The 17,604-nt window shown below is 43.6% G+C and overlaps 1 protein-coding gene across 1 annotated transcript; it reads left to right on the top strand.

The window, feature by feature from the left end:
• The first annotated feature begins 13,091 nt into the window (after nt 1-13,091).
• Nucleotides 13,092-16,423, top strand: LOC102518273 (granzyme B). Its single transcript, XM_006182831.3, has 5 exons — nt 13,092-13,291; nt 14,309-14,456; nt 14,931-15,066; nt 15,268-15,531; nt 16,168-16,423. The coding sequence occupies exons 1-5, from the start codon at nt 13,225-13,227 to the stop codon at nt 16,342-16,344; spliced, it is 792 nt and encodes a 263-aa protein (XP_006182893.2). The 5' UTR covers nt 13,092-13,224; the 3' UTR covers nt 16,345-16,423.
• Nucleotides 16,424-17,604: the final 1,181 nt, after the last annotated feature.

The raw sequence follows: 17,604 nt of genomic DNA, 5'->3' as shown, positions 1-17,604 counted from the left end.
GTTCCCGTCTCTGGCCCTATTCCCTTTTGTTTAGACCCTTTGAGAGATCCACACCCCTTTCTCCTTAGGTTATCTGCCCCTGTCTATTTATCAGGCTGAGACTTCTTTGAGAGTTATCATGCCAGAATTTCTTTCTCACAAAAGGGGGAGGCAATTCCAGAATTGGACAGTAGAATTTGACAATTCACCACCATGTGAATTAAATGACTCTGTGACATTTTTTATTTGCTCTGTCCCTGGTGGTACTAGATCCGATTCTGGAAACACTGATCATTTGTCCCTGTAAAATCAGCTACTACCCTCCTTATGAGCAAAATTTCCAATTGATATTGGCAAAATTCACAGCACACCTCCCATCATGATTCAAATAGACCCCTCAAAACCTCTTCCCAGAATTAATCAATACCCTGTAAATAATGAAGCCCTTCAAGCCATAAAGCCCCTAATAGAAGATTACAAGTTTCAGGGGCTCATTATCCTTTGTACTGGCTCCTATAATCTTCCCATTTTATAGGGGAGGGGGGAGAGCTGAGGGTGGAGGTTTGTCCGAACTTCCAAGCAATAGGCAACATTGTTATCTCTTGACACCCTGTTGTTCCCAAACATCATAAGCTACTAACATCCATCCCCACTGGAAGCAAATTCTTTTCTATGATTGATTTATGCAGTGCCCTCTTCAGTTCCAGCTGAGGAAGCCAGCCAATTTTTTGCCTTCTCTCCTGAAGAAAAACAATTCACTGGGATAGTAATGCCTCAGGGTTTTACTGAGAGGCTTTCTTATTTCTCATAAATCCTGAAGGCTGATCTAGATGATATAAAGTTCCCTAGAGGTTCTACTTGGTTGCAGTATGCTGATGACTTGCTTCTTTGCTCTCCTTCACAAACCTCTTCGTGAGAAGACGGCATCCTCATGCTAAAGCTTTTAGCCTTAGAGGCACATAAGGTCATCTAGGAAAATTACAGTTTGCCCAAAACCATGCTTTTTAATTCCCTCTGAAAGGACCTAGAAATAAGATACATACATTTCAACTTTAAGAAGTAAGGCCAAACTGTTTTTCCCTAATAAATGTAATATTGTACACACTCAACAGCAATAGATGAGAGTTCCTGTCACTTTACATCTTTGTCAGTACTTAGCATGGACAGATTTTGAAAGACTTGATAATCTGTAAGGTGTGAAATAATATCCAATCCTGGCTTAATTTTCATTCCTCTTATTACTAATGTAACTGTGTATTTTTTCATCTTCATGAGCTGTGCCTCCTATTTTTTTTTTAATCTTTTCCTAACCTTAATTTAGTTGAATTTATCAATCTTTTATTGTTAGTACATGTTGAGTCTTGTGGCAGATTGCTACCAGTTTATCAAAAATGTATTTTTTTTCCTTCCAGGGCACACAGCTAGACCACATTTCATACTTTGTATTGTTAATGTGGCCGGGTGACTGAGTTCTACCCAATGGCATGTGAGTACACGATGCATGCCAGCTCTTGGGTTGGCCCAAAAATCTCTCTCACACCTCCATGCTCTTTTCTAGTTGACTAGGTTAGGAAACCCCTAGGAGATCTTGGAAGCCATGTTTTGAAGATGGCAGGGCTGCCCTCAGATTGACTGCTTAAAGGAGAGCCACCCTGCCAGTTCTGTGTCTCTTCCTTAAACTGTTATAGAAGTGAAAAATAAACTTCTACAGTGTTTGAGAAACTGTACCTTTGTGGGTCTATTTGTTAAAGCTGTTATCATTAAGCTGACTTAACATATGTTTAAGATCATCTTTGTTAATCTGAGATCAGAACACCACCACCTGCTTTTTTTTTTCAAAAAGACTTGAAGCATTTCAGTAAAAAACCAGATGGATTATTGGACAAATAAGTACTCTTGATCTTTGGGCCATTTCCATCTGTAACATGTTACATTATGTCATTGTGTACCCCCACCACTGCCCCGCCCAACCCCAGGACTCCTGTGTTGAAGTCCTTACCCCCAGTACCTCAGAATGCGGCTTTGTAGTGAGATAAAGCCTTTTGAGAGGTGATTAAGGTGAGATCATTAGGGTGGGCCCCAATCTAGCCTGACTGGTGCCCTTATAAAAAGAGGACATTTGGTTATAGATCTCTACAAAAGGAAAACCTGTGAAGGCACAGGGAGAAGCCTGTCACCTATAAGCTGAGGAGAGAGGCCTCTGAAGGCACCAGTGCTGCTGGCGCTGCGATGCTGGACCTGTAGCCTACAGAACTGAGAAAATTATTTTCTCTTCCAGCTGATCTGGTTTCTGGTGAGGTCTCTGCCTGACTCATGGGCAGTTGTTCTGTCTCCACATGGCCTTTCCTTGGTGAGTGTGTTAGGGGGTCAGAGAGAGCAAGTTTTCCAGTGTCTCTTCTTCTAAGCACACTAATCCCGTTGGATTGGGCTCCCCCTTTATGACCTTATTCAGCTTTATTTGCTTCTTTGGAGGCCCTGTCTCCAAATACAGCCACACAGGGAGTTAGGGCTTCAATACATGAATTTTAGGGGGACAGAAACCTTCAGGCCATAACAAATGTCTACAGCTACATGCAACAATATGGATAAATTTCAAAAATGTAGGTGAAATAAATTAGACACAGAAGAATACATACTGGGTGATTCCGCTTACATAAAGTACAAAAATAGGCAAAGCTAATCTACGTTGCTTGAAAACAAGTTAATGCTTTGGGTTGTGAGAGAGCGATTGGAATGGAGCACAAAGTGGAGGGACTTTTGGGGGCTGGTAATGTTTGCTTTATTGATCTGGGTGCTGGCTGCATGGGTATGTTCAGTTTGTGGCAATTTATCTAATTCATTTATATCGTGAATTGTACTTTATTAATAATTTTTTAAAATGTACCAGGATCATGCTCGGAAAGGGAAAATGAAGAAAATGAACAAAAATATGCAAGAACTATACACACAAGCACACACAAATACACATGGACACATACATATATGTGTGTATGTAACCATATAAAAATATATATAACAACATGTACACACGAATCTATATACATGGGTATAAATATAGATACAGCTATATGATTTCAAAAAGCTAACTCAGTATGTGTAAAATCCATCTGAGGAACAGTTTCCATGGTTAATAATGCTAAAAAGCCTCTACCATAGCCCAGTCCTCTTTTGTGAGATAAAGACAGTGAGACCCAGAAAATGGCAATTGAGTCACATAACTGAACAGGATCCCAGAGCTCCTAACCCCCAGGTCATGTCTCTTCCTGTTAGAGTAGGCAGATAGCTAGATATGAGCAGAGAAAGGGGACACGGGCCAAATGGCAGGAATTGGGCAGAAAAGAGGGGCACAGGCCAAATGCAGGAAACCATACATCATGTAAGCACCAGGGGTCCCTGGGCAGAGAAAGAAAAGCAGAAACGTTTGAGCTGATAAGTGGTCACATGATGAGCAGCCTGGAGGCCAACCAAAAAAAGGTGGGAAAAGGCAGGAATCTCTAGTGTCTGAATGTAACATTTTGCTCACTATGCCCTCATTATAATAAAATTAGCCTTGCAGATTAGAAGTACCCATCCTGCACCGATGCCATGACACTTCTGATCCAGACTAAACAAGGACAAAAATCCCTCCTCCCTTCAGGAAGGTGGAGTTGGGATGAAAATCAGGGAATACGACTTCAAACCCTTCCCTCCCCAGTGAATTCAGTTTTACACTCTATGTAACCAAGTTGCTAAAGAAAGCTCACCTGGGCCTGCCCGCTCTCCCCTGGAGAGTGTGCTATCTATCCCTTAATAAATCCTCACTTTACTTTCTTAACCTCTGCGTCTTGTCTCTGAATTCTGTCTCGGATGGGACAAGAACCTGGACACCAGCTACATCCACTGACAACATTCCTACCAAGAAAGGCTCAGAGCTGCAAAAGGTCTTAAAAGTGATTGTATGCCCATGCCCATGATGACCTCCCGGTCCTCCTGACTAAGGTATTTCTGGGCTCTGTTGGGACAGTTCCCTGCAGAGAAAGCACCTAAGCAGCCATCCCAAGAGAGCTCAGTCAGAACACTCTCCTTTGCTGAGCTGAAACCTGCCTGCTGTGGCTTCCACCACTTCCAAGAGTGGTATAAAGGAAGTTTGCAGCTTGGCAGGCATGCATCTTTGTGTGTGTGTGTGTGTGTGTGTGTGTGTGTGTGAGTGCGTGTGTGTGTGTGTGTGAGTGCGTATGTGTGTGTACACACTTTTGGTAATCATGTGACCTTGGGCATGTCATTTAATATCTCCAAGTCAGTTTTATTTTAAAATGTGATTAATGACAATGCCCATGCAGAAGGTGGAAAAGTCAGTGAGATAACATACACAAATTATATACACTTTGGAAAATAGTAAGGTATAGATTAATATTAGTGCCCTCTGCCTTCCCTCTTCCAAGATTTCCCCTATACTGTATTTGTGTTAAAATAAAATAAAATTAAAATTAAAATGACAGCCTCAAAATGTTTGAAGATAGCTACAATGTGTGCCCCTCGCTGAGTCCATTTTCCCCTACGTGAATCAGCTGGGAGTTAATTTATCAGTGAAGAACCCTCTCCTCTGGACACTCATCAGAGCCCAGGGTGGACACCCTTTCAGGACAAGGCTTTCTTCCTCTTAACTGTTATATCCTCTATGGGATCAAGAAAAAAAGCCTTACCTGCCTGCCCCTGAAAGTCTGTCAAAGAGACGAGATTTCTGAGAGAAAGGGGTCAAACCACAGGACATAGGCCAATGCTAATCCCACTGATTCTGTTCCACATTATCTCCTCAGAAGTTACCAAGTTGTGAGTATTTTTGTGTAGATATTTAAGATGCTCATAGCTGCACAGCCAAAGTCTTAGTATATGATGCCCAAGGGGCTGGAAAGTCTCAAAGGTGGAGTTCGATGCCTTGGTGAGTCAAGCATGGTCCAGCAACAGACCAATCCTCAGTCTTCCAGGTTTGGAAACCCAAGACAAGAGATCGTAAAAAATGTTTAGAGTTTTGTGGTAATATACTGGAGGTTCTGGCAAATGAATGCTTATAGAGAACACAGACTAACACGGTCATTGGGATCACAGTAAATCATCCTGCCCTGTTCCGTTGGTAAAAGTGCTTTCAGTAGCCCTATAGGTTTCTGCAATACCTGATTTCTCATGGGAAGACTTTGAAGGGCTGGCTGCAGTGGCCCAGATCTTCTGCTTTGTTCACATATATGTTTCGAGTGTTGCTTCCCAGTACTTGGTCAGAAACAGAGGACCATAATAGCGGGGCATGTCTACAACTAGGAGGTGGCATACCAAGACTGAAAGGCAGATAGAAGAAGTGACACAAAAATTCTTAGGTATGAATTACATTTTCCAAACGTAACGCTTTGTTATATCTGCCCTGTACTGTGAGATAGAGAGAAAGACCAAACAGTTTTGCAGTCATATGCTGGAGATTCTTGTAAATGACTCAGCAGCCTCCCTCTTACCTACCCCAAACCAAACCATTTGCCACATCCCGTACACCGTACAGACATGCTAAGAAAGCACACAGCACTAGACCCTGAGCGGGATGGGAAAAGAAAGAACCCATCCACTCCAGAAGGTTAGGGTGAGAACTTTAGGCCTTGTGGGAACTAAATGCTTTGGGGAAAGGAAATGGCCTTAGTGGGCAAAGATCTTAGGGAGATAAAGATTCTACGGTGGTTAGTAGGGGGTCTTAAGTGATCCAAGGTCACATCAAAGGCAACATCACAACCCAGAATATCACTCCCTTCTAACCAACTCCCACCCAGAAGTGCAGTCAACACCAACTGATTTTTCAGGTTCTGTAGTTTCATACTTGCCCTCAGTTTACTGGGGGTAGGCACGCACACTGTTCTTACTCAAGCGCACTTCTCCTCCCCCTTCCTCTGTATTCTTCTCTCTACTCTTCGCCCCAGATATCTACCCACTTGAGAGTTTTACTGAATTATCCCCAATCCAACATCCAGAACTTCCTCTTCTTTGGCTGAGCAATGATTAGAGTAGGCAACATGGGAAAACTAAAGGGTGTTCTATGTTTACCAAAACTCTGGAAAACTCATAGGTGTATATATGTCCTACAGACAAATTCTCTCCATGTCCCTGCCCTATCATTCCAGCATTACTACTACAGAGACATGATGGAAGCAGCCTCTTCCCCACTCCATCCCATGACCTAAGTTCTCCTTCACTGACAAGTCTCTCCCTCAAAACTGTTTTTGATGTCACGAAAGCACCCCAAAAGTTCTGACTATCATCCCAGCCTCCTAAAAAGAATGCAGAGATAACTCCTAATGGAGGCAGGAATCTCTTCTCAACAACACGGCTAAGTCTCACAGTCAATCAGCTGGGGCCGGGTTCTGACCCCTTAATGTCTGTGGGTTCTGATTATAGGCATAACAAGAGAATGATCAGGCTCAGGGAAATTAGTTTATAGCAACAGACTCAAATGCCATTCACGAGTGTGAGAAGGTGGGAGTGTGGCAATGTCACATCATTGTGCCATTGTCCTTGCCTACAAGAAATAGCTGTGCCCACTTCCAATAGTTACTAGATATTCGAGGTTAAGACCCAAGGGAATTACCTGTTGTAAGCCAGGCATGACACTATCTTGCATGTTGGGGAACAACATCAGGTTATAAAGGATAAAATCAAAGAGAATGTGTAATCCAAATGACCTTTTCCATCACAATATGGTAGCCATGAGGTACCTTTCATTTCTAAGAGAACCAGAGTCACACGTTACAGATACAGACAGAAATTTTAATTATTCAGAACCTCCTTAATTTTTCCCCCAGAATAGAGGCGGAACAATATAGGAAAAAACAGTACAGGAAATGGTCAAATTTGTAGAATCGCAGATAAGATCACAGACTCTGAAATGAGATCCCTCCACTCTTAAAGCTGAATGAGGTGGGACAAATTCTTTTCCTTCTCAGTGTCTTAGCTTTCTCATGTGTGAAATGGAAGAAGTATCAGTAGCTAGCTCAGAGGGTAGAGTGAGGATTTATGGTCAGTTATCAACAAATATTAACCAGCACTGTGATGTTGGATATTATTTTTTCATTGGTTCAGTGAACTGATTAATCATATCTCCTTTTCCAGATATATTTTTATTATTACTCATTTTTACTTAGACACAGATTCTTAAAATTACAAATCACAGCTTGTTTTCACTGCCTTTCAAGTTGGCTCCCTTTGGTCACATCTAGGAAGAAACTTAGTGTCTCTACTGAGGCTTTTTCCAGGTGAGGATTCTTTCTTAGGAAGATTCCTGTATCATGCTCTTTTCCACTCAGGAAGCTCTCCTCTGCCTTAAATTTGTATTACTACCTCTGGATTTGGGAGGGCTTTGCTACATGGCCTTGACCTTTGACTAGCCATTGAAGTTGAAAGAAAAATCTCCCTGAGCTTCCCATCCCCTCCCTCTCCAGCCTTACCAGCATATCATGTCAGCATGGCTATGTTCTGGACCTCAGCCCAACTCTTGAATAACCAATCCAAATAGGGAGGGGGACAGAAAGGAGGGTGGTAGGAAAGGGCAGAACCTGAGATCCTAAGGGTTCATGGCCTCCTCTTACATCTCCTTCCTGTACGAGGAGCTGGCGCTTTCCAAAGACACTAAAGCAAGGGTTTAGTTAGTGAAATTGAGGGACCTCTGGCAGTCCAGAGGGATGTCAGCCTGGGCAGGGATGGATACAAAACCCTGAAATTCTCTAGCATCAAGACAGCAGAATGACATACACACACACCTGAGACATAGAGCAAATAAAGGCTCCAGAGAGCTATGCTCTACTGATTCTGTCATTCCTCATCTTGTCAAGGGACTGACTTCAGATAGCACCTAAAGCCATGAACAATATTCTGAACTATTTCTCTGGTTTCTGTACTTACAGAGATTGAGCCAGACTTCCCAGCCACAACTAGACAGAGAAAAGGTAACAGAGACTTCAGTGACCACACAAACAAGAAGTACAGTCCTTGCAAAAATACTCTGGAAAAGTCACTAGACAAATAGGTGACTGGACCACTCAACAAACAATACAAGCAATCCCTGTGGGATGGGGACAGTGTAATTCCAAGAGAACAATATTATATTCAAAATATCCAGTTTTCAACAAAAATACTCAAATACAAAGAAACAAGATAGTAGGGTCCATTCACAGAGGAAAACAGAACTAGACAGAAAATTTTTTGAGGAAACCTGGACATTGTTTAAATTAGACAAGGATTTTAAATCGTCTTATCTTAAAAATACTCAAACAGCTAAAGAAAACCATGAAAGGAACTAAAGAAAATCAGGAACAATGTATGAAAATGTAGAGAATGTCCATAAAGAGATAGAAATTATAATTCTGGAACTGAAAAGAACAATAACTGAAAAGAAAAATTCAATAGAGAATTTCAACAGTAGATATAACCAGGCAGAAGAAAGAATCAGTGAACTTGCAGGGAAAATAAAATAACCCATTCTGAGGAACAGAAAGGGAAAAAGAATGAAGAAAAATGAACAGAAGCTAAGGGACCTATGAGACACTAACAAAAGTACCAACATACGCATTATGGGAATCCCAGAAGGAGAAGAAAGAAGGATCAGAAAAAATACTTGAAGAAATAATGGCCAAAAATATCTCAAATATGATGAAACACAGAGATACACATATTGAAGGAGCTCAACAAACTCTAAGCAGGACACTCTCAAAGATATTCACACTGAGACATACTACAATCAAACTAATGAAAGACAGAGAAAAAACTAGAAAGCAGCAAGAGAGAAGTGACTCACCATGGACAAATGATTTTCAATAAGATTAATGGTCAGTTTCTCATCAGAAACCATAGAGGCCCAAGGCAATGGGATGGTATATTTCAAGTGCTGGAAGAAAAAAAAAAATGTCAACCAAGAATTCTATATATGGCAAAACTTCCCTTCAAAAATGGAAAAATAAAGATATTCCCATCTAAATAAAAACTAAGGGAAATCATCATTAGGAGACTTGCCCTACCAGAAATAATACAAGGAGTCCTTTAGTCTGAAATGTAAGGACACCAAGATGGCAACTTGAAGCCAAATGAAGGAAAAAAGATCTCTGGTAAAAATAACTACATAGATAAATATAAAAGCTAGTAGTATTGTATTTGGAGCTTGCAACTTACTTTTTTTCTTGTATGATTTAAAAGAAAATGTATAAAACTATAATTATAAGCTATGTTAATTGGCATACATATATAAAGATGTAATTTGTGATAATAACAACATGGGGGTGGAGCTGAATAGGAGCCAAGTTAATATATGTTACTGAGCTAAATTAGTATCTATTCAAACGAGATTGGTATAAAGTTAGGGTGTTAACTGTAATCCCCATGGTATCCATTAAGGAAGTAACTTTAAAATGTACAGAAAAGAAAATAGAGAGATTCAAAATAGCACACTAGAAAAGGAAGTGATCAAACACAAAAGAAGGCAAAACTGGAGAAACTGAGAAACAAAAAAAAATTTTAAACGTATTAAAAAATAGTAAAATGGCAGAAGTAAGTCATTCTTTACCAGTAATCACTTTAATTGTAAGTGGATTAAACTAACCAATTAAAAGACAGAGATTGGAAGAATGAATTTAAAAATATGATCCAACTTGTAGCTTGCAAGAGACTCCCTTTAGATCCAAAGACAAAAAGGGTTGAAAATGAAACAATGAAAAAAGTTATTCTAAGCAAATAGTTACCAAGAGGAAATTATAGTAGTTATACTAATACCAAATACAACAAAATTTAAGTGAAAAATTGTTAAAAGAGGCAGAGGATATTATATATTGATAAAAGGTTAATTCATTAAGAAGATAAAACACACCAAATATCAGAGCTCCAAAATATATGAAGCAAACATGGAGAAAATTGAGGAGAGAAATAGACAATTTTATAAAAATAGTTGGAGACTTCAATACCTCACTTTCAATAGTGAGTAGAACATATGGACAGAAGATTAATAAGAAAATAGAGAACTTAAACAACACTATAAGTCAGTTAGACCAAATAGACATACACAAAACACTGACAGCAGTGTGGTACATATTCTTCTCAAGTGCACATGAAGGATTCTCTAGAATAGACCATAGGTTAGGCCATAAAACATCTATCACTACATTGTAAAAGACTGAAATAATACAAATTATATTCTTCAACCACAATGGAATGAAGCTAGAATAACAATAACGGAAGGAAAACTGGAAAAATCACAAACATGGAAACACATGGAAACAGCACACTCTTTTTTTGGGGGGGGGGGGGTAATTAGGTTTATTTACTTAATTAGTTATTTTAATGGAGATACTAGGATTGAACCCAGGACCTCCTGTATGCTAAGCATGGGCTCTAACCACTAAGCTATACCCTCCCCTCGGAAACAACACACTCTTAAGTTAACAGGTGAGTCTAAGAAGAAATTACAGGAGAAATTAGAAAGTACTTTGAGACAAGCGAAAATGAAAACACAAAGTACTAAAATTTATAAGATGCAGTAAAAGCAACGCTCAGAGAAAAATACATAGCTATAAATGATTATATTAAAGAAGAAAAAAGATTTCTAATCAACAGCATAACTTTAGTCTAATGACACTAAAAATAGATCAAACAACCCAAGCCAGCAAAAGGAAGGAAATAGTAAAGATTAGAGCAAAACAATCAAAATAGAAAGAATCAAAAAAACCGAAAGTTGGTTCATTGAAAGGATCAGCAAAATCGACAAACTTTTAGCTAGAGCAACAACAACAACAAAGCAAGCAAGTAAGCAAGAAAACATATTACTAAAAATCAGAAATGAAAGAGGAGGCATTATTACCAAACTCAGAAAAAATAAAAGCATTATTAGTGAATACTATCAACATTTGTACACCAACAAATTAGATCATCAAGATGAAATGGACACATTCCTAGAAACAGAAATTACCAAAATTGACTCAAGAAGAAATATGAAATCTAACCAGTCTTATAACAAGTAAAGAGATTGAATCAATAATCAAAAATCTCCTAACAAAGAAAATCCCGGGACCAGATGGCTACACTGGTGAAGTCTGCAAAACATTTAAAGAATAATTAACATTAATCTTACCCAGACTTGTTCCAAAAAATTGAAGAGCGGAAACACTTCCTAACACATTCTATAAGGCCAGCTTTACCCAGATACCATAACCAGACAAAGATACCAAAAGAAAAGAAAATTAGAGACAAATATCCCTTATGAAAATAGATCCTCAATAAGATGTTATCAAATTGAATTCAACAGCACAAAAAAAGGATTACACACCACAACCATATAGTCAGCCCACATGTATGGGATGTTCTTCTGGGGTTTTAAAAAAGTTTTGAAACTAGAGACAGGTGGTAGTTACACAAAATTTTGATGCACTAAATGCCACTAACTTTAAAGTAGTTAATTGTATGTTGTATGAATTTCTCCTCAGTTTTTAATAAAGACTCACAGCCTTATATTTAGCAAAATCCCCTTGTAACTTTAAAAAATGCACATATACATGAGAAAAAATATGTTAGATGTTACTTCATGACATTAAAGATTATTATCAATGAGTGATAGAAAATTAGGTAATTTTAATTATTGTCTCTGCCTAAATTTTTTTTTAAATTTCCAACATTTTTGGAAATTAAGTACATGTTAAAAATTTTAATAACTAGGGAAGAGAGCTATGGTGATGTTGACTAATAGATACTTAAAAGCAAGGAGAAAATGCTTAAATTGCAGGGTTACATGAGGATAAAAGAAAATGTCATTGTATATATAACATGATCCCAAGTATTTAAAATGTACTGTTTATGGTGACAGTCTGTCTATGGGACACAGGAGTGATATTTTTCCTTTCTACTTTCCAAATTTTCTAAATGCACATATATTACCACTAAAATCACAAAGCTAACTTTATTTTTAAAATTTCTACCACTGGGCAAGCTAAGTTCAAAAAAGTAGAGGTTTGGTAGATGCATTTGGTTTGCTAAGGAGGATACTGACCCTGGAATTATGCCTTTTGATACATAATATTCCTCATAGAAAAAGTGAAAGTACAGACAATGTAAAGACAGAAACTTTAAATCACCAGACTCTAACCCCTGAGAGGTTCTTTATTGTTCTTGAATAGAAGTGGGCTTGGGCTGTTTATAAACACTGGTCCTTCACTTCCATTACAGCAAGATCATCAGGAGAATTTGTTTAGTGTATGTGAGCCCATAACGGGCCGGGCAGAAGTCTGGCTCTCTGGACAGAGGACAGAGAATATCAAAAGAATAATTATTGGTCCTTGGTCACACAGCATGCTTTCCCACTTCACATGGTACAGGCAATTTTTCAATCTGAACTTCCTTTGGTGAACCAGCCCTTTCCCCATCTTAACTCATGTGGTTTGGGTGGGACTGACCCTAGCCTATCCAAAGTAGGAATGATCTAGGCTCAAGTCAATCAGTAGATTGAATTTTTAGGGTCAGAGTGATTCATTACTTAGGGCCAATAAATGTCAAGGGCAGGACTTTTGTTAAAAACATTGACAAAAGAGATGGACTCTATCATTTATAACTTAAAAGATGTGAAAAATCTGCTAGAAATGAAGCTAACATGATGAATGGGTGATTCTATGGATTTAGCAGATGGTGGCCATGCTCTGTTACGTCTTGTGCCTCCCTCCACCACAGCCCTCCCCATGCTGCACTCTGATATTTCTCCTCCACCAGACAGTCAGCTCTCTAATGAGAGGAGACACATCTCCAGTATGTTTGGTCATAGCATAGAGAAGAGCCTAAGCACACATCTGCTAAAGAAATCATCCTGATGAACTTAGCAGCATGGAAATGAGACATTGGTGGTTCTACCATTGAGGACTCAGGTTTCTGGGGTCCAGTACCTCTGCTGGTCGATACCACATCCTACAGTCCCCACCGTGTACTCTGGGGTTCCTGCTCTGAGCTGGAACAAGTGGTCTGCTCTGAGTCATCACCTGTGGGTACTGACGTGGTCACTGCACGTTTCTCACACAATCACCCAGAGAACATCATCAGGTAGACGGAGTGGGGGCGGGGCAGCTTTCATAGAAAGCCTTCTCGGATGAAGCACCACAAAACCAGAGGGGAACACCAGGTCACCGAGCCCACTCGTACCTCCTTCCTCTCCTGGGGGCTAAAAGAGAGCAACAAGGAAGCACCAGCAGCTCCAACCTGGGCAGCCTTCCTGGGAAGATGCAGCCGCTCCTGCTCCTGCTCCTGCTCCCACTGGCCTTTTTACTGCCCCCTGGGACAAATGCAGGTGAGTGACCATCCCCACTCTCAGAGGCCCAACTACATCCCCCATTTGGCACAGATCTCCTTCCCTCTCTGCATATCCCTGACCCATCTATCCACCAGGAACGTTTTGAACACCAGCTCCTTTCCCATCTCATACCCCCAAGTATGATGCTGGAGATGCCACTGGCAGGAATGGCAGAGAAGAATGCTGTTCTCAAGAGGAGCCAGTGGGTACTATCCCCTCCTCAGGCCCTACTTCTGCCATCTGGAAAGCAGAACTTTTCTAGATGATGGCAGAGGGTTGGAAACTGGAAAAGAGAAAATACTAAATTCCCCCTGCAGAGGGCAGAGCGGGCCTGACTTCTGCCACGAGGATAAAATAGGTGCTCCCCTCAGCACCTACTTAGGAGAGAGGCCCAGAACTCAGCAGACCCAGGAGCTGGTGCTGTTGCCTTTGCTCAGTCCCAAGGCCCCTCAGTCCCTATCTCCAGCTCAGTTTTCCTTCCGAGGCCATTAGAGGCTCCTCTCTTTCAAGGATGAAGCCACTGTTTGGCAGACCTGACCTCTGCTTTCCAGACTCCCACCAGCACCGGCCCTACCAACCACCCTCATCCTGAGGCCCACTGGATCCTTCCTTCATGCAGCCAGCACCTACTGGCCACTGACTACATGTCAGGTCCTGGGAAATAGGCTATGACAGCTTCTAGATCCCTACACTAAAGTCCCCAGCACTGGAAAGCAGGGCTGTCCTAGACATCACAGGATAACATTGCCCCCGGAAACTCACCTGACACAAAGCACAGTCAGGATTGGAGTTTCCGGAAGCCTCTGGGACTTTGCTGTCCCTAAGATGCTCACTTTCAGTTGTGTGTGGAAAACAGATTCGCAGACCAAGAGGAGGAAGTTGAAGACCCTCCCCAGTCCTCTGAAATCCAGGCCAGGCTGGGCCCCCACCATGCCCAGCAGTTCTGAGCATGGGGCAGAAGCCTGCCGGGTGTACTCAGTGGGTGCAAACAAGCAAGACAAACTTTTCCTTCAGGGGAGATCATCGGGGGCCATGAGGCCAAGCCCCACTCCCGCCCCTACATGGCGTATCTTCAGATCTGGAATCAGGATGACCGGAGCAGGTGTGGCGGGTTCCTGATACGAGAGGACTTCGTGCTGACCGCCGCTCACTGTTGGGGAAGGTGAGAAGCAGCCAGCAGCCCCCACCCTCCTGAAAGCCCCTGGCAGGGAGTCCTACCTTTTTCTCCAGGAACAACCAGGCTCCTAGGAACACATGAGCTGGGAGGGCTCCTGAGAGGGTGAGAAAGTGGGCAGTGGGGAGAGGGGCAGGTCAGTGCCAGCGGCATTGCTGAGGCAAAAAAGACTAAAGGTAGGGCATGCCTGGGTATCAGAATGCAAACTAGTGCAATTCCAGCTGTTTTCCTGCGGGGGGTACTGACCCTCGAGAACTCCCGTGCCTTTAACAATGGCTCCAGAATCACACATCGGCTACCAAGAAACAGGGTATGGAGAGCTCGGCCTCCAGGCCATTTTGTCACCTTGATTTCCCCTCAGCTGCAGCCCTGCTCTACCCCCATGTCACCAACCCCACATGGCTCTGGGGCTGGCCCTCCTGTGACACCACACTCCCCACATGCTCTCTGCTCTCTGTGCAGCTCAATCAATGTCACCCTGGGGGCCCACAACATCAAGAAGCAAGAGAGGACCCAGCAGGTGATTCCAGTGAGAAAAGCCATCCGCCACCCAGACTATAATAAGAGGAACTATGCCAATGACATCATGTTACTGCAGGTAAGGAAACCTCCGCGATTCTCTCGCCCTCGTGGAGACACATTGTCTCCCCTCCGACTGCAACCAGTCCCTTTCCTCCCTCCCGTCCTGGCCGCCCGACCTGTCCCCGGGGCTCAGGTGAGAGCGAGGGCTCTGCGGTCTCACTGCAGTGTCCCGGCCCGGAGGCCACTGGCTGAGCTGGACCCTGTCTCTCCCCATCAGCTGCAGAGAAAGGCCAAGCAGACGGCAGCTGTGAGGCCCCTCAGGCTGCCCGGGGGCCGGGCCCGGGTGAAGCCAGGACAGGCGTGCGATGTGGCTGGCTGGGGGCGGGTGGCGGTGGCGATGAACAATTACCCAGACACACTGCAGGAGGTAAAGCTGATCGTGCAAGAGGATCAAAAGTGTGAATCCCACCTACGCAATTATTACAACAATATCATCCAGCTGTGTGTGGGGGACCCAAAGAAAAAGAAAGCTTCCTTTAAGGTGAGAATGACAGAATGCCTTGCTTGGCTCTGGGAGATCTGGGACCTGAGGACCCAAGTCGTGCGGACTGCCTCACCCTCTAGGCTGGGATCTTTCTGTCCAGGAAGACAAGAGGGGAATAGCCAGAGCTGGAAGTGTCTAGGGCCTCTGCAAGGCTACAAAGGACCTAGAGTGAATCCAAAACGGTTCCCCTCCAGAAGGAGGAATTTGCAACACACTGAGGCACAGGTGTTAAAAAACTGTGCTACCTGAGTGTGTGGTAGTTAAAACCAGGTGCCTCTTAGAGCTGGAACACGCCTCGATTAAGGGCTCGTCCTCCGCGCTGTCAGCCCCACCCACCTGCTTCCCTGTCCTTAAACAGCAGCCTGGAGCCACCATCCCACAGCACCTCCATAGGGAGAGGATCAGGGACCTGGGGGAGGAGAAGGAGCTGCCACCCGGGGTGAAGTGAAGCAGTGACAATGTCCAGGGTCAGGGCTTGGCAGCCAAGGGGTCCATGGGAGCCAGCCCTGCCCTCTGACCTCCTACGTAGAGGCTATGCAAGGTGGGGCCTCCCCCGACAGGGGGCCTGGGAGGGCAGGGAAGGTGGGACCAGGAGGAGAGCGGGCTCAGTCCTTTCCCTCCCTCTGCCCTCAGGGGGACTCCGGGGGCCCTCTCGTGTGTGACAATGTGGCCCAGGGCATTGTCTCCTATGGACAAAAAGATGGGTCCACTCCACGGGCCTGCACCAAAGTCTCAAGTTTCCTGCCCTGGATAAAGAAAACCATGAAAAGTCTCCAACTGCAAGAACCGGGCCATCTTCCCTGGAGCTGATCTAGAATCACACTGGGTTGGGGGGCCAGCAACGGAATAAAGCCTCTTAGCTGAGCAGGAAGAGTTGGTTTCTTGTTTATTTGTTGACCCCCATTCACAGGCACCAGCTCTGTGCTTCGAAAGCCAATGACACTGTTCTGCTGGTTTCTGCTTCCTCCTCTTCCCCCTCCCACCATCACTTCCCCTAAACCCCGTGCAAAGCTATACCCAGGTCCCCCACACCTGGCTTTCCAGGGCCTGCCCTTCTGCCAGGGCTGAAGCTGAGTACCATCAGGAGAAGACAGGAACCTCTCTGGTCCTGGGGCCAGAGTGCCTTACCTCCTTGCCCTGTGTCCTATGGCAGAGAGGAGGGGATGACACCACGGGTCCCGGACACCAGGCAGGCACAGTCTGGGGCTGCCACTCAAGGACGGAGCCCCCACCGGGGAGGGAGGGGCCTTCCTGAGCAGACATTTCTCTCCCACAGCCCGGGAAGCAGGCCCAGGGCAGGGGTGGATCTCCTGAGAAGTTCCTCCTTCTCAGCTGGGCAGAATGTCCTTCCTGTCCTCATCCGAGCTCTTGTTTGCTGTGGCTCTCCAGCCTGAATCACTACTGACAATGTGCTTTTTCTTTAGCTATAATTTTGTTGCTTTTTAAGAGACTTGCAATCAAGATGTTTAGAACTAACAATAATTTCACCTCCATGGCTCTCTCCTCCTTTTCCATTACGGGGACATGATCAGGATAACTTGTTTAGCAAATAGTACAGGGATATTAGAAGTGCAATTCTCTGCACAGTGGTGTGGGAATTCTACTTGGCTCCCTGGCATCCTTTCCCACTTCACGTGGTATCAGTAACTCATCAAAGAGAATAACTTTCGGGAGAGCCGTTCTTCTTCCACTCTCAGTATATGTGGATTGGACAGAGCAGACCCCAGCCTAGTCAAAGGCTCTGACTAGGCTGAGGTAGAGCAGAGGTTTCAAGCGCCCTGACCACAGGCACCTGCAGCACCGAGGTAGGCTGTGCTCTGCGGGGACTGCCACTGTCTGTCTCCACCCCACAGGTTCCTCGTACATGACTGCATCGCTCCTCCCGCTGGGAGGTGGGGTCTGTAGCCCTTCTTTTTTAATCTGGTGGGAGCACTCGATCGTCCAAGATGGAATATGGTAGAATAGAGGCCATATGACTTCAAAATCTAGGTAATAAAAACAACACAGCTTCTGCCCGGCTTGCTCTGTAGGAGATACTCACTCTGAGGAAGCCAACCACCATGCTGGCAG

Source organism: Camelus ferus, chromosome 6 (assembly GCF_009834535.1).
Source record: "Camelus ferus isolate YT-003-E chromosome 6, BCGSAC_Cfer_1.0, whole genome shotgun sequence".
In the NCBI taxonomy this organism is placed as follows: domain Eukaryota; kingdom Metazoa; phylum Chordata; class Mammalia; order Artiodactyla; family Camelidae; genus Camelus; species Camelus ferus.
This window is presented reverse-complemented; position numbering and strand designations above follow the sequence as displayed.

Coding starts and splice junctions, on each gene's coding strand:
- LOC102518273 (XM_006182831.3), top strand. CDS start 13,225: ATGCAGCCGCTCCTGCTCCTGCTCCTGCTCCCACTGGCCTTTTTACTG. Junction 14,457..14,930: donor GCCGCTCACTGTTGGGGAAG/GTGAGAAGCAGC, acceptor CTCTCTGTGCAG/CTCAATCAATGTCACCCTGG. Junction 15,067..15,267: donor ATGACATCATGTTACTGCAG/GTAAGGAAACCT, acceptor TCTCCCCATCAG/CTGCAGAGAAAGGCCAAGCA.